At 39.0% G+C, this 22675-nt stretch overlaps 1 protein-coding gene across 3 annotated transcripts in view; it reads right to left on the bottom strand.

The window, feature by feature from the left end:
• STXBP5 (syntaxin binding protein 5) overlaps positions 1-14219 on the bottom strand; it is a 160739-nt gene extending 146520 nt beyond the window's left edge. The window contains exons 1-2 of one of the 3 annotated variants that reach the window (XM_039230882.1): positions 13804-14219; positions 12380-12477 (exon numbers count right to left, since the gene is read on the bottom strand). In XM_039230882.1, the coding sequence (XP_039086813.1) occupies positions 12380-12477; positions 13804-13956 (251 nt within the window). In that variant the 5' untranslated portion in view covers positions 13957-14219. The remainder of the gene's footprint in view (positions 1-12379; positions 12478-13803) is intronic. The other 2 variants (XM_039230881.1, XM_039230883.1) reach the window with 2 other exon arrangements.
• Between the last annotated feature and the right edge of the window lie 8456 nt (positions 14220-22675).

Here is a 22675-nt window from a genome sequence, read left to right on the forward strand (position 1 = left end):
TCCACATCATATGTCACCAGAGAAATAAATGCAAACTAAAATAAGGTATATTGCTACAAACTTTTCAAAATAGCCAAAATCCAGAATGACAACATCAAATGATGGTAACAATGTAGATGAACAGAACTCCTGTTCATTGCTGGTAAGAATGCAAAATCGTATGGCTGCTTTAGATGACAGTTTGGTAGTTTCCTAGAATACCAAAAATACTCTTATCATATATACAATCTAGTAATCACACTTGTTGGTATTCACCCAAAGGAGCTGAAAGCTTATAGCTACACAAAAACCAGCATAAGGATATTTATAGCTGCTTTATTCATAAATACCAAAACTTGAAAGGAGTCAATACGCCCTTCGGTTAGGTTGGATAGATAACTAAACTAGTACATCCAGACAATGGAATATTATTCAGCACTAAAAACAAAGGAACTATCAGCCAAGAAAAGACAGAGGAAATATGGATGTTAATAAGTGAAAGAAGCCAATATGAAAAGGTTACATACTATATGATTCTAACTCTAGAGACATTCTGGAAAAGGCAAAATTATGGAGACAATAAAAAGACCACTGGTTACCAGGAGTTAGTGGGGAGAGAGAGATGAAAAGGTGGAGCACAGTGGATTTTTAGGCAATGAAACTATTTTGCATGATATTACAATGGTGGACACATGCCATGTATGTGCCAAAACCCCTAGCATATACAACAGACAGCAAGAGTGAACCCTAAAGTAAACTGTGGACTTCGGATGATTATGTGTCTGTGCAGGCTCATCAATTGTAACAAAAGTACCATTCTGCTGGGGTATGTTAATAATAAAGGAGGCTATGCTGAGTACAGGCAGGGACATGTGGGAAAACTCTATTACCTTCTGTTGACCCCAAAACTGCTCAAAAACAGTCTATTAAAAATTAATATATTAATAAATGAATTAGCCACATTCCCATGATTATAAGGGTGGATATACTTAATTTTACAGCTCACTCAGAATTTTACCATTCTGCTACTCTGCTATTTAAGCAAAACTATAATGTGCACTTTCTGCAGTAAAAATCTAATAAAATGCTAAAATTAACTGTGGAAGATATATAGATCAACATTTAAAACTTCCTTTATGCAACACAATTATATTTTGAAATAAATGTCCAATAGTATTCAAAAAAGTATGTCAGTTAATTGCTTTCTTTTCACATGACTGAAAGGAATATCAAAATAAAAAACAGACTGTAGCATCCACACTAGCTTATAATTACAGTACTCACCGGGTGAGAACAGGCCTCTACTTACTTCTCCCACTATTATTCTGAGTAAGGATTTTTTATTATTTGTAAGCAAATTAAGGTTGTTGAAAACTACTCATTCTTATTATTCCCTGTTTTGGAAGTAGGATGGTCTCCAAAGGGGTCAAAATGAAGTCTATTTATTTTAACAGGCCATTATTTAGAATAGCTTTTGATATAAAGCATATAAATATACTCTTAAATGAACCACTTGCTCAGTCTACAAGAAATACAGTCAGAAATCATGGTCTGGGTTAGAGAAACAAAAAAATGCATTCTGACAAATCAAGGAAAAATGAAATTTTATTGCAGCACCCATTCTCAGATGCTTAATGGCTAAGTTCTTTTCTCAAGTATGGCAAAGTGAATTTTAAAAGAAAAATGCAGCCCATTATGAAAAATATAGTACAGAGACTGAATAGATGGAAAAATCTGCTCCAACACTTTTTCTCCTTTTCAAAAGACAAAAAGAAAAAAATACACAAAAGGAAAGCAATTTAGCAGAAAGTACTGCAATAGCTGATGCCACTAGATTTATAGTCACCTTTCGCAGAGTACTGCTGTGAAAAAGCAGAGGTACTGCTATTACAAGAAAAGATTACGTACTTTCAAGAAAGGGTAGGATTAATCACTCTTCAACAGACAATCTCACCAGGAAAACTTTTAAAAATTCTAGACAGCATTTACTGAAAGGGAAACACAAACAAAACAAACCAGGGATATTAAAAAATCCCATTATTTAAGAGTAACTACCATATAATTTCTAAGACTATGTATTTTGCAAATAGCATGCATTAAGCAAACCTTAGTTTTCAAATGAAAAATTATAAAACTAAAAATATCTTCAAGTTTTTAGTTAAAAACTCTATATTTTCCACTATAAGGGAATGTAAGTTTCTTCTCATCAATATTCATTTTTAAATCATAGCACCAAAAAAGAAATACGTTCATGAGGCACCAGGGTGGCTCACTGGGTTGACATCTGACTATCTGGCTCAGGTCAAGATCCCAGGGTTGTGGGATCAAGCCTGCATTGGGCTGCACTGTGGGCATGGCTTAAGATTCTCTTTCTCTCTCTTCCTTCCTCCCTCCCTCTCTCTCCCCCCACCTCACTCCATTCCCTCTCCCACTCTCTCCCAGAAAAAAAAAAAGGAAATATGCTCCGCAGATCATCAATTCATTTACTTGTCTTACGTAACAACTTCCAAAAAGACTACCAGTCGGAGAAATGGAATCAGTAGAAATCAGCCTTATTTACTGAATAAAATGATATCTACACTTATTGCTACTTGAAAATGACGCAGTGAGGGGCGCCTGGGTGGCTTAGTCGGTTAAGCGTCCGACTTTCGCTTAGGTCATGATCTCGCGGTTCGTGGGTTCGAGCCCCGCGTCGGGCTCTATGCTGACTGCCAGCTCAGAGCCTGGAGCCTGTTTCAGTCTGTGACTCCCTCTCTCTCTGACCCTCCCCTGCTCACGCTGTCTCTCTCTCTCTCCTAGAAATAAATAAAACATTAAAAAAAAAAAAGAAAATGACGCAGTGAGCAACTATAAAAAATTTTCAAAAAGTGGATCTAATTTCAGTTTCCAATTAAAGTATCATACAATCTTCCCAAGAGACATGCAATATATCTAACTCTAAAGAAGGTAATCATGCACTTGGATTTGCTTCTAGGAGCTTTATGAGGTTTTTTTTTTTTAATGTTATTTTTTAAATATGTTGTTTTGAAAAGGAGTTATTTTTTTATTCAAATATTGCAGACATCTACAAATTTGCACTACATTAGTAAAATGTTTATTTTTACTTTGATCTTTTTAAAAGTATCTAAATATTTCTACATCTCTGTATAATACTCTTGAAAATATAAGAAAAAGCTATTAATGCAAACATTTTTAAATAATATTAGGTAGTAAGGTGTCAAACAAGCTGAATACTTCAACAGAACTGATTACTGAACTGCCCCCAAAAGATGTCCAACTAAGCATCTTCATTATCATATTAATCATAATTCACACATAAAAAAGGCCTCTTCCACAGGATCAAAAAATATTTATGAAGGTAATTTAACCTAGTGTACAGAAGTACCATGTATCATTAAGAATTACTAAATTTTTCTTAAACTATTTTCTATTTATGACTAAATGATTAAGTTTAAACTGATAATGCAAGTATAATTTATGAACCTTAACTATAAAATGTCGGTAGCAGTTCCTCTCTGAGCATTCCACTCCACTAATGACTTAAAAGCAAGGTAGCCTGATGAATTAAAACAGGGATTGGCAAACTTTAGCTTGTGGGATAAATCCAGCCCTGTTTTAAATAAAGTTTTATTAAAGCACATCTTTACTCCTTCCTCCCCATGATGTCTGTTCTGTGGATACTTTTGTGCTTGAAGAGTTGAGTAGTTGTATCAGAAACTAAAAAGCTAATATACTTACTATCTAGCCCTTTATAGGAAGTTTGCTGACTCCTGAACTAAAGATTTCTATCTTTGTTATTTTAAATGCATGGGAGCACACAAACACACCCACCTGCCTATATGATCTTTAGTAGAGAACCTATTAGGTTGATCATTTAAGAGTCTGTATTCCTTCTGCTGTGATTTTAGAATTGTGTATCAACTACTTTCCAGTTTCTGGACTCTTGATAAACAGGATACTGGTTAATTCTAATTTGCATTGCTTTAGACTTCACTGCATATTCTCATATGCTATAATGTTTCTGACAGTTTGATTTAAAAGAAAATACCACTTAATATTATAATTTCAAAAGGTGTAATTCCATTTACAATGTAAAGAACGGTAACGGAGAAATTTAGATTTTATTTTTTTTTATTTTTTCAATGTTTTATTTACTTCTAGCAGAGAGAGAGAGAGAGAGAGAGAGAGAGCGCGCAAGCGTGAGCAGGGGAGGGTCAGAGAGAGAGGGAGTCACAGACTCTGAAACCGGCTCCAGGCTCTGAGCTGGCAGTCAGCACAGAGCCCGACGCGGGGCTCGAACCCACGAACCGCGAGATCATGACCTAAGCGAAAGTCGGACGCTTATCCGACTAAGCCACCCAGGCGCCCCGAGAAATTTAGATTTTAAATATTAAATTAAGAAAAAGATAGCTAGATGGGTGTAACTGGAGATGAAATTAAATTAAATATATATCACAAAGACAAAAGCACTGAGCTTTAAAGGTAAGAATTATTTTGACAACATAAAAAACTTAGACTTAAGGAATTGTTGAACACATGGGCCACTGTGAAAGAGTAGTAAGAAGTAAACTGTGTCAACAATTCTTTCCCCTACTTACCCTCCACAGCCAAAAAAGGGAAAAAAAAAATTACTCAGTAAACATAACTCGTGTCCAAAATTTCTTTAAAATGAAACACAAGAGTGAGAGATTAAAGCAACTGGGATTACTAAATCCAAAAGTGGGTAACTACTAGGTATTTAAATTCTCCAAAAATGTTAAAAATTATAAAATACATGGAAGATAACCATTTCATCTTTCTTCTTTGTTGCAGATGAAAAATAGATATACTGTAGGTTAAAATTAAAGTACAAGTTAATTAAACTATAATAATATAATATAAACATCTTTATAGGAAGAATTCTGACTAATTCAGAAGGTACTGTATCTTAGAATGATTTATGTCATACGTGACTAAGGGAAGAGAAGTCTATCAAGTACCTTCTGGTAGTCTTTCATGAACTCCTAGCTTATTACACATAAATCAAGGCAACAATCACCTTGTTTCACTTCCTAAGAAGCTCTGTAGTACTGTATTATGTTTAAAATCTATCTTAATAAAAGGCATTCAAATATAGTATTATATTTGAATACATAAGATTTGAATACAAATAAGGTAGTGATACAGTAAAATGCCCTTTTTTCTATACTATTCTCTTACATCCTAAACAGGTTTGTGTAACTCAAACCAAAACATTTCATTAATCTGTAATCCTAAAACACTGAGTATACCTTCTAATGATCATAATACGCCAAATCACTGAAGGAAATTCTCATTTAAACATTATAAAACAAAACAATGCTGACACTCGTTATTAATTTTCTTCTTGTAAAGAAAATGTCACTTTCAATGCGTGAAGTTAAAGCCAAAGAAAGACAAGCAAAGCTTACCTTTTAGCCATACTTACCCTTATTGTACAATTTACTTACATGTACATCACTAGTTACTACCATTCCAAGTAACTATATGATTACCAAATTTAACATTCAAATTACATACCAGCAATTCAACAGTCTCTATGTTAAATCTCTTCTATAAAAATTAATAAAATCATGTGATTCGGAACTGTGAAAATTAGTAATGAGAACCCTCACTAAAATGGATTTGGGAAGTTTTGGGTGGGGGAGTTCATGCCCTATTGCTCATCCTCGATTGCAGACCTAACAGAAAGAGATGGATTTGACCTTGCAGTCAACTTGACTCCACTACTCCAGCCAGACAAGGAGACAACTTTCCTCATGCCAGCCAGGCAACAGCTCCACTAGTGAGAAGCCAACACATTTTGAATTTCTGGTTCACACCAATGGACTGGTAGTTCCTAACTGCCTTCCCTCCCCTGCCTTTACTCTTTCCTTTTTTTTTTTTTTTTTTTAATTTTTAAATGTTTTTATTTATTTTTGAGACAGAGAGAGAGACAGAGCACTAGCAGGGGAGGGGCAGAGAGAGAGGGAGACACAGAATCTGAAGCAGGCTCCAGGCTCTGAGTTGTCAGCACAGAGCCCGATGCGGGGCTCAAACTCAGGAACTGTGAGATCATGACCTGATGCTTAACCGAATGAGCCACCCAGGAGCCCCACTCCTTTTCTCCTTAAAAAGGGGTGTCTGTTCTTTGTTACCTCCCCTTGTCTACAGGGTTTTTTCCCTAATATTCTGTTTATTTTTTGAGAGAGTGTAAGCGGGGGAGGGGCAGAAAGAGAAGGAGACAGAAGATAGGAAACACGCTCCATGCTGACAGACTCATGGGGCTCAAACTCACGAACCATGAATTCTTGACCTGAGTGGAAGTCAGACACTCAACTGACTGACTTACTTAGGTACCCCTTGCCTTCAGTTTTGTTTTTTTTCCTTGCCTTCAGTTTTTTAGCAGCTTGTTTATCCTGGATTACAATTCTCTTCTATTCTCTAATAAACCCATCTATTACCATTAAAAAACTGACAGTTTTACTTTTAAGGTTAACAAAATCGAGTATTAATTTTATGTAATTTCATTTTAATTTTATCCCCTTACTATTTACACCCAATAAAGGAAAGTACACTTTGTTAATAGTATTTTTTAAATGCCCAAGTTAACGTCATAACGAGGCCTTATCTGTTATACAATAAAAATGCAACAGCCTAGTATCTTAAGTATTCAATGTGAGTTGCGGTTTCAACAATGAAAAATGTGCATGTTTTTCTTATCCTCTGTCCCACTCCATTGGGTAAACAAAGGTTACATTTATGCATCTACTGACTTGGATTCTGAATGCAATCAATGGACACAAAGTAAAGGGGCCCACAATGGGATGGAGTCCAATACTTCATCCTCTTTTAACAGGTATTCAGAACAACCCATTAGAAGACCACTCTAGACTAGACAGAGGGGTTCAGAACATTCATAATCCTCTATAGAAAATGAAATTCTAAGATCCTAGAGACAGAAGGACTCCAGATATCACACCTCCATTTTCCCCATTTTACAGGAAAGGAGACTGAAACCCAGACATGTTAGCTGGCTTAACCACAATTAGTCTGAAGACTAGAACACTTCTAACAATAAAGTCATTCTTCCAAAATTCCTTTACCTTTTTCCTTTAGAAAGGAAAAATCAGGCTACAATTTTAAAAGTAAAATATACTCCATTTTACTAAAAAAAAAGGAAAACAAAGAATACGGAATAAAAACCTATCTAACTTAATGGCAAAGTCTTCCAAAGCAGACTTGATTCTCTGCTAATTAACTTATCCCTTTTCAATTCCATTCAGATTCTATCACACTGTGTTTCTCTCAAAAAGAAATTCATTGCAAAGTAGCTGCTTCCAGGCAGGTACCATTTCTGGTTGTTTCTAAAGTAAAAATGCCTATTCGTCCTGCTGCAGTAGTTCATGCTGAGAATCACAACCTACTGCCGACACAGTACTCGTTCTTCCTTTTATACAAAGTCCTCTTTAATAAGGAACTAAGAGTTGAGAAGTAAAAGTATTTCAAAGTCCTTGTTCCTCCTCTGGAGCTAGAATTCTGAACGACTAGAATTCTTCCATAGACAAAAAGGATGTCAGGGGAGAAGAGGAGATAAAAATTTGGCTTAATTCTAGCTAAACTGTCTCCCTTTTAACTACTCTGAACAAAAATCACTTCTAAATTTTTCCAGTACTGCAATTATGTTTTACAAAATAAGCAGCAAGTCAAACATTCTAATACTACCTTACAAGTGCAAAGTCACTAAATAATTATTTATTGCCCACTACGTGCAAGAAACTTTCGCATCTCAATAGCAATTCTGCAACCTTCTGATTAAGAACAAAGCCAGTTCAATGACTCTTGAAGAAAATAAAGTATTCTTGCAAGATTTTTTTAAAAAACTGCACTAGCAACAAAATAAATGAAAATAAGGCCTTCCTAAAGAGTGTCTGGCACCTAGTGTCTGGCCTTTCAAAAAGTATTTGCTGAAATAAACTAATGAAGGCCCTGAAAATTGAAACTACAGAAAAACTCTCATACTATCATATATTGAATATTCACCATGGTCTTAAAAGCTAACGTAGACATTATTGCATTTAACCCTGATGCTAACTTCATGACCCAGGTAAGATTATTATCCTATTTAACTGGTGAACAACTTGGGCTAAATTCAGTGGAGCACCCAGAACTGTGTGAGTTGAGGCTGCCACACTGACAGCAGGGGCAGCCCTGGCACTTAGTAGGTGGAAGCCTGGGATACTAAATAGCTTGCCATGTGCTGGACAAACCCACAGAATCATCCAGCCCAAAATGCTACCACTGAGAGACACTGATGGAAAATATGTAACAATAGGGGTGCCTGGGTGGCTCAGTCGGTTGAGCTGTGACTCAGGTCATAATCTCACAATTTGTGGGTTCGAGCCCTGCATCAGGCTCTGTGCTGACAGCTCAGAGCCTGGAGCCTGTCTTCAGATTCTTTGTCTCCCTCTCTTTCTGACCCTCAACTGCTCACGTTGTCTCTCTAAAATAAATAAAACATTTAAAAAAAAAAAAAAAAAAGAAAACATAACAATAATGATTCCTAACCAAACAACAACCACGTAACTCAGTTAACATTCATAGTTTTCCACCAATGGCTCCTATTTCTGTCTCCCACTCAGGATCACTATTCCAACCTCTCTTTGGTACTCTGCTTAACTATCATAATTTGTTTTTCTCTACTTTTGCCCACACTGCTTGCCTAGAATAATTTTCCTAGTCCTTCCCTGCTACTCTTGAGTCTTTATCTACTTATGTGTAGAAATGTCATCAAATGCAATAACTTTACTTGTAATCTGACTTTGCAGACTTTGTTAGTAGACTTCTAAATAATTCTCTAAATTCAACTGCTTAGTAAGTTCTAGTCCTTTAGTTAGGACTGGAAACTATATAAAGAATCACATTTTTCATTTCCTTTGAATACTCCCCTAAAACAGTACATAGCCACTTGGAATTACAGAATTACTTCTCAAAGAAATCATCTAATACAGCATCTTCATTTTAAAAGTAAACAAAAGAAATGAAAAGACACATAATTCTTTAATAGCAAGAAAAGAACCAGTATTCAGGCCACAGTTTATAATGTAATGTTAATGCTTAATAAGTGTTGGTTAAATGAACTCCAAGGTACAAAAATCATCTTATAAGTCTGCATTCAGCAAAATTACTCTGTAGTTTAAAAGGTAATCCATACCTTATCAGACATTGCTTATTTAACTGTATCTTCCACAAGTCAAGAAGACAGTAAATGAGATTTTTTAGTGATTGTGATAATTATAACAAAAATTCATACATTTTTATTAAAAAATTCAATAAACTTGAGATTTCATTTTTCTGCTTAGTCTTTGAAAGAGTCACACATAAAATGACTTCATTTCTAGAAACATACTTTACAAAGATCAGAGCAACCCATGGTTATAGTAATTCAAAATTATACTAGTAAACCAGAAGCCCAGATAAGGACAAGAGCAGCATTACTAGAAATGCAAACCTTTTTTCTCCTTTCTAGATGCTGATATGAAAATAATTAAGTTATTTTATCCCAATAGTTTTCATCCCTAGATTAATCATAAAACCAATTATACCTACTTCTACATGGCAAAAAGGGAATTAAATTAAATCATGTCACTGCTATATATGACTTGGTATATAAAATTATGCTTTCCTGCTTCCCATCAGTAAGTATATTCCAACCTCACATTCTTTCTAGAAGCCAAGAAGGTTGAACATACAGCATGTTTATAATATCATTCACTTGCTATAGAGTAATGCAAGAAATACATTAAATTTATCTTGCTTCATTACTGGTTAGAAATTTAAAAATCCAGATTTTCTCTATTTGTCTGCAAGCATTAGATATCAGATGTAAAGTTCTCATCTAGTTTTTTTTTTTTAGCTTCAAAGTAGATTAATTTCATATAGTCCAACATTTAAGAAGACATTCTATTAGTCAAATTAGATGTGCTTCGGGGCGCCTGGGTGGCTAGGTCAGCTGAGCTTCCAAATTCGGCTCAGGTCATGATTTCACAGTTCATGGGTTCAAGCCCCACATCAGGCTCTGTGCTGACAGCTCAGAGCCTGGAACCTACTTCAGATTCTGTCTCCCTCTCTCTCTCTTTGCCCCTCTCCCACTTGCACTCTCTCTCTCAAAAATAAACAAATTCTAATAGCCCAATCCTACTTCTGAAAACATTTCCTACTTTCTGCTCCACAGTCAAATAAAAGAAGGGAAACCAATTTATTACTCTGGAATGTTCATTATGCATCTCATTAAAAAGTAGAAACATGTTTGGTAGAGTTTTCCTGACTTCATTCTAAATACAATAAGAAAGGTTCTAAAATTAAAAATTATAGCTGTAAACTTTAATTACATGTTCACCTTCATATAGCGTTTAGCTATTAAAATGTATTAGCAAGTCATGTACAAGTGAAGATTTGGGACACTCAATCCTTGCTTTTATTTACCAATTATAATTAGGCCTATATTTTCACTCCTTCGTGTCAACCTGTTCATTACTCAAATGCATTAAAGGTAAGAGTCTTGCCTAAAGAAATATATTTGGTGTTATAAAATTGGACTTGCTGGTGGTACTCATTAAAAGCAAAAAGGGCAGAACGGCTGTCAAAAAGAAAAAAAAGTTATATATCACTAGAAAATTGAGACTACATTGAGAAAACAGTAAAAGTTGAATCGATTTAAAAGAAAAGTGAAATCTAAAAATAACTTATTTAACTCTATTTTTTTTTTCTTTTAATTCAGTGATGATATTCTTTTGCTGGGAACAAAAAATGTCTGCTTTTAGTTCCACAAACAGTCCATCTAGGTCCAACAATGCTCTATTCTTATCCCTACATGGAGTTTTGCTGAACAGTTTGAACCCATACTGACAAAATTAAATTTTAGTCCCATCTTCACAAGACTAAAAGAGGAATGCTAAGCTAGAAGGTAATGATTAAAAACAGAAATAAAAACATCTAAACATTTGTAGCCAAAAATATTCTAGTTTCAACTATCTAGACATTTGGGCAAGAGCCCTTTAGACATACTCTTAGAAATTCAGATCTAGCCTGGTCAGATTTTACCATTTCAACAAGAATATGGGCACTACTGGTATTTACTATGAAAGCAGATTTCACTCAATCATACATATTAACGGCCCATATGAAAATTTTTTAAGTTTTTTTGAAAGATAACACACTAATCACAAAAGAAACTTGAAGCATATCCTGATACTATATACAGTACTTCTTTGAAATAAAGATTTTAAAAGATTATAAGGAAAATGCAAGGCACAGGTTTAACTAAAATGCAGGTTCCCCTCCTCTCTTCTCAAGAGCAATATAAAATGTGAGAGGTAAAGCTCCCTCTTTTTTTTCTTTTTGACAATAGTAATTCTTTTGTGATCATCTTGTGATTTTTTTGCTTACTACCAACAAATTAATATGTATAAGTAAATATCCTAAAGATATTTTAGGATATTCAAAACAAATAAAGCATTTGTTTTTAAAAATCTTATGTTTAGGTTTAAAAATAAGTGTGTATTAGTTAAGTATGGTTAAATTTCATGATAAAAGCAAACAATTTTATTTCAAGTTAAATAGTATAAAAGTGAGAAGTATTTCCCACTGTTCAGAATTTTAAAAAAATTAATCCTAATGAATGAGTAGGTATTTGGAAAAACTATGCTATGCTAGGCTATGACAAAACTATTATACTTCATGCAGAGTCAGGAAAAAAATTCTCCTTGTATTAATGGCTCAGAGTACATATACATAACAAATGTAGACTACAAAAGGGAAAACATCAAAAGAATACACTTATCCATTTGCATTATTATACTAAGAAAATGCTCTAAAACTTCTAGAAATTTCAACCCTTCCTATTTATGTAAAATTAATTTGCAGGATTTATTTTCTAATATTTTTTCCAGTGGGCAAGTCAAATAACCAAACCAAATTCAACCTCTAATTCATTAGAATAACAGGTCATAAATTCAGTATCTACTGTGCACAATATTTTTCAAAAGCAGTTAAAGTGTATCCTATGCCGTTTTTTAATCTCATTTCAATATACCCCCAGTAGAAGCAGATAGATTCCCCCTGAGAAACTTCTAGCTCCTTGCAAAGACAGTACCAAAACTTTAGAACTCTATGTGGATACCTATTTAGCTACTATAAACAGAGAGATGAGAAACAGCCCAGCAACATATAGCCTGAACAGATGTGTAATCAAGAGAAAAGCCAACCCCACATGATTTCACAAATATAAATACCTGATCATAGCATTTATGGGAATTAAAACAGGAAAAGCAACTAACCAGCAGCACAGAAGGACTGGGGAGATACAGCAAAAATGGAAAAAAAATTTTTAATGAAAGGATACAGCCTTAAAGCACCAGTCTGAGTTCCGACTGCGAGGATCTTCTGTACAGGATCAAAGGCCAGGGCTGAAGGTTGATAGGGAAATCCATGGCGAACAGTCTAGGGATGGGCAAATGACATCGCAGCAACCAAGGCAGCAAGGGGAATTTAAAAAACAGAAAAGTCAATAGAGGCATTAGAATCTAGAACCAATTATAACTGAGGCAGAATACACACGCATGCACTTACTGCCTTAAAAAAAAAGTACAAAATGTACATTAACAAAACTTATTCACATAGAACCTGAAACCAAAAGAAGTGTGTGTTGTACGTGTGTGTACAGACACATACACATATACACAAATACCTCCCAATGTTTCACTTTAATTTCTGCCTTTCCATAACACGGGGATTCCATGGAAGAAAATGTCTTATGAACACTCTACATGTTCATATCTAAGACCAAAATACCAAAGTTTGCAGTAGTAAAACAATCTGTAAATTAATGTAAAAATGCAATTCGTGTTTTATTTCAATTTCAAGTGTGATAACTTCGTTACTTTATTTGGATCCTCATTGCGAGTACTGCTAAAGAAAAGCTGTCATACAATTACTTTCCTCAAGGATTCAGTAAAGCAATCACCAAACATCTATCCCCAAATTTTGCAATTTTAACAGAATAAAAATAAGTGCAACATATATTTTTGAATTTTGCTACTAAACCCTTAATTTCAGGGCATTTGGGCAAAATGTGTATGCAGACATTTTTAGGAAACTGACATAGGAAAGCATGGTATTTATAAGGCAGGTATTAATATCTAGACAAGTTTGTATTTCTCACCGAGCAGCCAGGGAATTAATTCGCTGCATCATTCTTTCCGAATTACAGACCGCTATGGCAACGGTGCCATTAATACGCAAAAATCACGGTACCAACTTTTTAATCAAATAGAATGATAAAAGGACCCTGTGATTTCGTATTTTAAGCTTCCTACCACATCTTACGGGGAAGGGTGATAAGCAAATACCCAGCTGAACAGGTTTGGTTTGGAGATGAACAATATTCATTCGGAACTGTTCCCAAAGGAAACTTCGAAGTTGGTGAATTACATTAAAATGCTTCAATGTAAAGGCTATGAGGTTATTAACAATACAAATTAAAGGTCGGTAAAACCTTGAAATGAGCGCTACATGTGAAAAGAGGAGAGGAAAAGAAGCAAACAAAAACAAAAACAAAAAAAACACGAAAACGAAAACCCAAAAGGAGTACGATGATGTCAATCTCCAAAATAACCCACTAAGCAAATGTTTCCTTGAGGAGGAGTGAGCCCTTCATCCGAGGTATAATTGATCCCGCCGTTCTGTTCCCTCGCATTCCCGCGAAAAGCCCGAGGTGCCCCCCAAAACGCCCCCCCCAATTTTCGCCGGGCTGCGCGCTCCGTTCACCTTGCAGAGCTGAAAGTGCTCGGACTGGAGCGTTTCCTGGATCTCGGGCTCCCGGTTCCCAGCCGGGTGCTGCTGCTGCTGCTGCTGCTGCGAGGCCGAGGACGAGCCGGCGGTCAGGCCGTCCAGCACCTTCCTGATGTTGAATTTCCTCATGGTCTCGGCGGGGCTCCCCCCGCAGCCCGGGAGGGGAGGCAAGGGGCGTCCCCCGGCGCGGGAAACGGGCCCGGGCCGAGGGCGGCTTCGACCGAGGACACGGAGGAGTAGGACAGAGTGGGAGTGTGAGGGGAGGGAGGCAGCGGAGGAGAAGCACAAGATAATCCAAACAGGAAATAACTGCGACGACGAGAGCGCAGCGGCCACCAGAACCCCGCGCGGCGACCCCTTCTTCCTCCGAGGCCGCCGCCGCTCGCCGCGGCTGCTGTGGCGCCGCTTCAGCCGCCGCCGCCGCCGCCTCGCTCCGCGGCCCGGGCGGCACAGCAGTGGCGGCGGCGCCCGGAGCGCGCACTGCCCGGCCTCACCTGGCCGCGGGCTGACTCTGCGCCGCGCCTCCGCCCCGGCTCGCCCCCGCCGCCGCCGCCGCCGCCGCCGCCGCGTCCATGGCCCGCGGCCCCGCCGCTCCTCGCCCGCCCCGGCCCCGCAGTCCCTCGGCGCTTCCTCCCGCTCCTGCGCTTCCTCCTCCTCCTCCTCCTCCTCCTCCTCCGCGCCTCCCGGGGGTCGCCGGCCGCCGCTCGGCCTCCGCGCCGCTCAGCGCCGCCGCCTGCCCGGCATCGCACGCAGGACGCCCGGGGCGGGTCCCCGCGCTCTCCGCTTCGCTCCTCTGCCGCTGGACCAGCCCGCCCTCGCTCCTTGAGAGCCCCCGCTGCCTTCCTCAGGCGCCGCCGCCGCCGCCGCCCAGGCTCCCGCCCCGCCGCTCCCTCTCGCCTGACAGGGCGTCTCGGCACACGACACCAACGCCCGCCCAGAGCAGCAGCGGCAGCCGCGGTTACAGCGCCGGCCGCGGCGGTGGCGGCAGCTGGGCCTCCGCGGAGCCGGGCTGCTGAGCATGCGCACGCGCACCGCATTCCCCCCCACCTTCCCTTCCACACACACACACACACACACACCCGCCCCTTACTCCCCCTCCAGCGGAGTGGAGCTGGCGCTTAAATTACCTTCTGCGAAAATCCCAGGCCATGGTTAAATTTTTCCCACCCCAGTCGCCCGGCCAGAGTCTGCAGCTGCTTCTCCCGCAGCTGAGATGGTAAAAATGTTGACTAACGAGCGGCAGGAAGCCTTTCTTTTCATTCGGTCGTTAAAGCGGGGTGTTTCGCTCTCACCCTTTAACCAGGTGCACGCTCCTGGCTGCTGGCTGCAAGATTGCTCTACTGACGGGCTTTGTTTTGGATTGATTTGGATTTGGTTTTTGAGAACAGCTTCTAGACAACGATTATGTCTGTGGTGGAAGGATGACAGACTTAGGTACTAGCAAAGGAAAGGAGATAAAACGGGAGGTGGGGGTATGAATTATGTCCTGAATCTGTGACTGTGGGTCAGATTAAAGGGTGGCCATGGCAGGTAGCTGCTGGAATGGAATAGGCTGGCAGGGGAGAGCCGTTCCAAGGCCGGGTGTCTGCCCGGGCCAGTGACACCCCACCCCTGGATTCGGTCCCCACGCTGGGGTGGGTGGGTGGGGAGGGAGGCGGGAGCCAAGATGGAAGTAAACACCGCACTGCCACTCGTTTTCAGAACCTACAAACCGCCTTGTAATGATGATTATCCACGAAATAACTTCCAGAACCTACAATCCGCCTTGAAATGATGATTATCCACTAAACAATCCAGTAGCGTCTACACCCCTGCGAGGTGAAGAGAGGGGAAGACGGAGTGTTTGCTCAGACTTTTCCGCTTCTTTGCTGGCGCAATCTCACTTGGAGGTGTAGATGTAGAGACGAAATGTCTGGCTCAAGTTTGGGAAGACGGAAAGATTCACGCCAGGGCTACCCTCCCGGAGAGTGTGTTCACGAAAGAAAGGTGCATGTGAAGCAAAGGCATTTGATTGGAAAGGCTACGGAAACTGGGAAAAATGTAAGGAAGGAAAGAAGTGCATAAAGATTACTTTTAATTCGAACGGTGAGGGTGGGAAGGCAGGACACCTTCTCAGGCTAATAACTCTTTGCCCCAGACCATCCTGCGAAGAGGCAAAGAGATGCAAAGGGTTTCCTGAACCGAAATCAGAAGTGCCCGCCCACTTCCTTATGATTGGCCGCCTCCTGCCGCGTCCAGGGAAATCCTCGTCACACTACTGGTTGATGTGACAGGCCCTCAAGAATTTTCAGCGAACCAACAACTGGAGCTTAGGAATTCCGGGAAATGTAGTTCTTTGCGGAGCTTCCGTATCCAGGACCAAGGTCTACTTGGAACCTAAAAAAATGGTTTCGTGGCTTCATAGTTACTGAATTACTCGGTTAATTTCTTTGGTACAACAAGCAATAAAACACGTTGAGGGTTTTCTTAAGCTGTATCCAAGCGGCTCTGAAATTTTTGGTTACTAATTTAGTTCTCTGAAACACATTTTGAGTTTGAGTCATTGTGGTAGGTAATGAAGACACAAAAATGCAATGTTTGCTTTAGACAACCTCACCATAGCCTAAAGGGGGCTAACCTCACATAAAAAGTAATTGTACAACAATATGATGAGTTAATTGATGGAATCATTAACAAGGACTAAAGAGAGCAATTTAACTAGCCAGAGAAGACACGGGTATGGTGATACCATAGTTGAATCCAGAGGAATAGGAGTTGATGAGGTGAAGAGGAGGAAGAACGGTGGACAGCAGGTAGAGAGGTTGTTCAAAGTATCTGCAGACCTTTTTAAAAAATACAAACACTTTCATAGGGGACACCTGCAAAAGAAATCATTCCCCACAAAATTTTTGATCCACCTTTTCATCTAAGCTGGAAGTAAATTTAAAAAACTGCCAGGAGCCGCACCGGCCTCTCTGGATGGCAGTCACAGCAAGGAAATGACAGAGTTTACACAGCTACAGCCAAGAGAAATAAAAACTGGTATCTCCTGCTACTACTGGCTCATGTTGTGCTGGTATTGACCAGGCCTCACAATATTCCATATCAGACCAATATTCTGAACACAGATACCTCATAAGGAAAGGCATATTCCTGCCTTTGCAAGAGAGATTTTAGATGAAAGCTCTATGGATGATTGTCAAAAGGCTCTTCCTATGAGCCTTGCAGATCCAAGACTTAAGGGATTAAGAACACAAGAATTACAACTGAGCCTGGCCCTAAGACAAAGAGCCTAATTTAGAGTTAAGGTACAGATAAGGGCAGAACTTAAGTTAATACTTACACCTTCTCCTAATTGGTGATGTATGGCAGTCCCTTCCCCAAGGCCTACTTTCTGCAAACACCCTCCCTTACAGGTGGCTGGGATGAGGACAGATAAGAGTAGCTAAAACATTACCCACAAACAGGGGCGCCTGGGTGGCTTAGTCGGTTAAGCGTCCGACTTTCACTCAGGTCATGATCTCGCGGCTCGTGAGTTCGAGCCCCGCATCGGGCTCTGTGCTGACTGCCAGCTCAGAGCCTGGAACCTGTTTCAGAGTCTGTGACTCCCTCTCTCTCTGACCCTCCCCTGCTCATGCTGTCTCTCTCTCTCATAGAAATAAATAAAAAACATTAAAAAAAAAAATTTAAAAAAAAAAAAAAACATTACCCACAAACAAAAGGCTGACACATTTAGGGCCTCCATGGTGTTCACACATTCGGCATCAAATAGGTTTCCACAAACAACTTATTAACCAACTCAAAAACATTCATTTGAGAGCCAGACAGAATGACTCTTAGCCCATCTATACACTTAACCTACAACCTAACCTTAGCGTTATTAACTTAGAACAAATATGTATCCTGTCTTTTACTAAGAATACCCTGCTAAATCTTTAGTTATAAGATTTACTTAACCTATGAGCACTGAGTGTTATGTAGAAACTAATTTGACAATAAACTATTTGTAAAAAAAATAAAATAAAATAAATGTAAATAACAGTATGTTAAAAAAAAAAAAAGATTTACTTAACCTCACTATAACTGGAATAGTTTTGCAAGAATATTTCTGTAAAACCTGCTTCTGTACACTTTCCAAAGCATCTTATCACAAAGAGTTATCCATCGTAAAAATTCCTTTTTCTGATGTCATGTTATTATTTAACCTATAAATAAAGACACCAAAACCAACAGGACAGAGATGCCTGCCTGGTGATCAGAAAGAATCTCGGGGCGCTCTCTCTCTCTCTCTCTCTCTCTCTCTCTCTCTCGCCAACACCGTCCTTCCTTCAGGGACCCCTGGACCTGCTGGAGCCGGCTCGGCCTCCAGCAAAAAACTTCGGAAAAGGGACAGCCTCTTGCTGAGAGGTCTTGTGGTGCGGTGGGGAAATCCTAGACTCTGTTGTCTGCCCAACATGAATTTCAATCCAGGTCTTGGTGATATGTGCAACACTGAGCAAATTCCTTACTTTTCCTAAGGGTCAGATTTCTCATGTGTAAGACGACATTAATACTACTTTCTTCCTAGAGTTTTGTGAGAACAAACAAGAGACAAATGTAAAGTTTGCCCTACATTGCTTAGCACACTACACGGTGCTAAATGTCAGTTTTTCCACCCTACTATAAGGGTCGTTGAGGTGAAAGGGACTTCAAGAGATCATCAGTTTAAGCCAGTCTCCCATTTTTTACCTTAGGATTTTTGTTTTGATTTTCATAACTCATCCCTCTCATCAGATTATGAACTCATGCTGCCTTTCCAAAACTTCAGTTCATAGATGACGCATGACACACATGACATTTAAGATGAATGCGGAGCATATCTGCTAATGGTGGCTAGCTTGGTAAACTTGCAATCCTCCCTCTCCAAGCTCAGGGAGACCAGGGTGTATCCAGAATTCTGTTTGGTAAAGAAACAACACCCCAAAATATTTACCTTTATGATAGCAAAAATGATGGATCCTCAAACTCATGGTTTTTCTTTTAAGTCAGTTTCAATTGATCAACTGATTTTTAAAATTAAGATAAAAAAAGAAAAAACTGAGATATAAAATTTAAGAATCAAATTAAAATTAAAATTTTAAGTTAAGAATAAAATGATGAATGGGGTGCCTGAATGGCCATCAGTCGAGCATCTGACTCTTGATTTCTGCTCAGGTCATGATCCCAGCGTGGTGGGACTAGGCTTGGTGTTGGGCTCTGAGCTGAGAGTGGAACCTGCATAAGATTCTCGCTCTCTCTCTCTATCAAATAAAAGTTAAGTTAGATTTAAAAAAAAAAACAATAAATATTTTAAATAATATTAATATTAATATTAAATAAATATTTAAATAATAAATATTAAAAGGCAAAAAGAAAAAAAGGAAATCGACATACAAAAAGAAAGGCAGTTCATTAAATTATCTGGTATTGAAAGCCAAAGACTAAAGATTCATAATATTCCAGAATCTGCCAGTCCTCATTGCCTTGTTTAAAGGCTACCAAGCTAATGAAGGCTCTGTTATTAGTCTCACAGGGGCAACTGGATCCTGATTGAGAGGAATAAAGTAGACACTGAAAATAAAAATTGTAATGAGAAGTTATGTTATCAGCAAAACCTATCTGGAAGATAGACCAAATCTACCTTACCACATAACATTTATTTATATCAACTTCATTTGAATTTATTGACTCCCAAAGGATGTATGTGTGACAATAATTGATTCACTCCACCATTTAACAGAATATTGAATTTAAATTATTCGTAAATTGCAGCAGGGATATTAATTAGTTAGTTTGCCTAGTTCAAGCCCCCTTTTCTGAATGGGTCCCCTGGGTCTTACTGAATTGCTGGGCCTGTAATCATGTGTTCTGGTCCAAACTGATTAAATGAGAAGCAGTCACCTGAAGTACGCCAAGCCAAGAGATCATCTTGTGGGGATTTGGAGTTGAATCAGACCATGCTAATCAGTCTGACCTAGGAAGTCAAGTGGAGCTACGACTAAAGCTAAATATGCCCAGAGTTAGTTGGAACATGGGAAAAGGAAGCAGACACACACACAACAGGGAAGCAGCTGTAGAGAAGAGGAGAGGAGATCTCTATTCCTGACCTTTCAGCTCCCACTCCTCATTCCTTGTAAAATCTGGCTACACTTTCTTTCCTCTTTGGATGAATAAGTTTGAATGGGTTTCTGAATATTTGAATGCCAAATATTGTGACAGACATTTAGACGCAGCCCATTCCAAAATATAAAGGAACACAGAGATATTTCAGCCATCTTCTCCTACCATTTTTACCTTCTGCTCAAGATTCTCCCTATCATTAAGTAGCTGCCACGGTAATCCAACAAGGATTTGGTGGCTTAGGGTGGAATGGTTAAAAGCGGCAGTTTTGGTGAGAAAGGGTCAGATCCTGGATTGTATTTTATTGATAGAGCCAAGAGGATTTGCTGACAGTATGGGGAGAAAGGGAAGAGACAGGGATGAGGCCTCAGAATTTTGGCCTGAGGTTTTCAAAGAGTGGTGTTGCAATTTAATTTCCACATTTATGACTCCTGGGAATTTTATTACTATTTGTACCTGAGTAGACTGGACAAATATCATCAGCCAAATAAACAAGCCATGTCTGGGAACAAGCAGGATCCACTACATTGTGCTCTTTGTCAAGCTCTGGCCTTTCTAGAAAAACAAATTAGGCAGAGACCAGTGAACTTTTATTATTCCATAGATTACCTCTGTCACTATTTAATATTATTTGTAAGACTATCATTAAACTACATACAAAAATATCTAGGCAAAGGTCAGTAAGTTCAAGTGAAGAGAAAATTCCAGAAGGGCAAAACAAAACTAATCAAACCAAATGAACACTTAAATGTAAAATATGTAAAAATGTAAAAATGTCATATGAGTGAAAAATACTGTCAAATTCTTAAAACTTAGGCTCTGTAAATCAGAAGTTCCTCAATAAATTCTCATATATTTCAAATGCTATTTCTATAATGGGAACAATATTTGAGGTAAGGAATAATGCTCTCAGTATTTTTTTTTTGTTGTTAGAGAGAGGGGGAAGGGAGCAGGGGTAGAGGGAGAAGGAGAGAGAACATCTTCAGCAAGCTCCATGCTCAGCATGGAGCCTGATGTGGGGCTCGATCTTAAGACCCTGAAACCATGACCTGAGACAATGCTTAACCAACTGAGCCACACAGGTGCCCAATGCTCCCAGTATTTTTAATTTCAGTATCTCATTTTAGGGTTTAAACACTGTTGTAAATATTTTGAGAATTTTGCTAAACTTTTCACCAGAAGTTCAGCTTTTCTTCTCAAATAACCCCTCATAATTTGATTTGTGGACCAAAGAGTACTTTATTTTACTTTATGCAATTACTCATGGTTAATACACTGTAGTGGCTAAATAAGCTTTGAAAAGCAGTTAAAACTAGTATTTTGTTCCATCCCCTCACCCCATTGCTCCCTCCCTCTCCACCCTGCCTGGACCAGCCCTCCCAATTCCCCCTCCTGGCCCTGCAATACACACACACACACACACACACACACACACACACATACACAAAGAGAGAATAAATTGTGTATCATAATACTTCTAAAAAGTTTTCCCTTAGTGGAACTCAAGCATACCAAGTGTGACTCTGAGAGAATTGCCAGGCCACACTTTTTTTTTTTTAATTAAACACTACTCAGCACACAGGTCAATAACCAAGTGCCAGCATTCTAACAGAAAGTGGAATGCTTTCTCCCTCAGAGAGAGTTCTTGGACATGGCAGCACAACGAAATAGTGTCTGTTGCCACTGACTGATGTGACAGGGCCTTCCATCTCAGGCTCCGAGGCTGGATACATTTGGCTGTGGAACTTTTACATGCTGACTTTCCTTTCTTTCTGGGAAACTCTCAAGAATTCCACCTGACAAATCAAAACGGATCAAAACAAAAACCTTAACATAAGGAGAAGGGGAGCGATCTTCTCTCCAAGGACATACCAGAGCCAAAAGAATAGTATAGACAATGAAAACGTGCAAGAGAGATCACCTCTCAGAGGTTTTGTATAGGTGGGAAAGCATATTCTTACCTCCAGGGATGTAGTTCCTCAAAATAGGATCAGGTTTCTAGCTTTAAACTTAGAATGGATTCCTTGGCTGTGTTTTTAGCAAATACCATACACTTAGCCTAAGAACAATGTGTCTACAAGCCTGTAACTATAGCAAAGGAGTCTCCCTTTATCAGTGGTGTCAGTTATCCATGGTCAACCACAGTCGGAAGCAGATGATCCTCCTGACTTAGCATAGGAAGGTCAATAGTAGCCTAAGGATACATCATAGTGCCTATATCATTCACCTTGCTTCATCTCGTCACATAGGTATTTTATCATCTCACAACATCACAAGAAGAAGGGTGAGTAGAGCATAGTAAGAAATTTTCAGAGAGCCACATCCACATAACTTTTATTACAGTACATACTTATAATTGTGCTCATTTGTTGTTAGTTATTATTTATCTCTTAATGTGCCTAAGTTATAAATTAAACTTTATTATAGGTACGTATGTGTAGGAAAAAAGACATAGCATATATATATAGGGTTTGGTACTATCTCTGGTTTCAGGGGGTCTTGGAACACATTTTTCATAGATAGCGGGCACTATTGTATCTGCTTCTTCCAGCTCTGGGTCAGCCATCTTCAACTTTTAAGTAATCTCTGGTCTCCTGGTCACCTGTTCTTTTTATGTTACTCTATTATTCCATTTTCACACACTTATGGTTTCCAGTGGCCATGACACTATTTGTAGTTCTATGACCAGTGGCACAAACTAGATTCCTTTGGGCATGCAACTTTTTCTAAG

This window comes from Hyaena hyaena, unplaced genomic scaffold, assembly GCF_003009895.1.
Source record: "Hyaena hyaena isolate Hyena2069 unplaced genomic scaffold, ASM300989v1 scaffold_52, whole genome shotgun sequence".
NCBI lineage: Eukaryota > Metazoa > Chordata > Mammalia > Carnivora > Hyaenidae > Hyaena > Hyaena hyaena.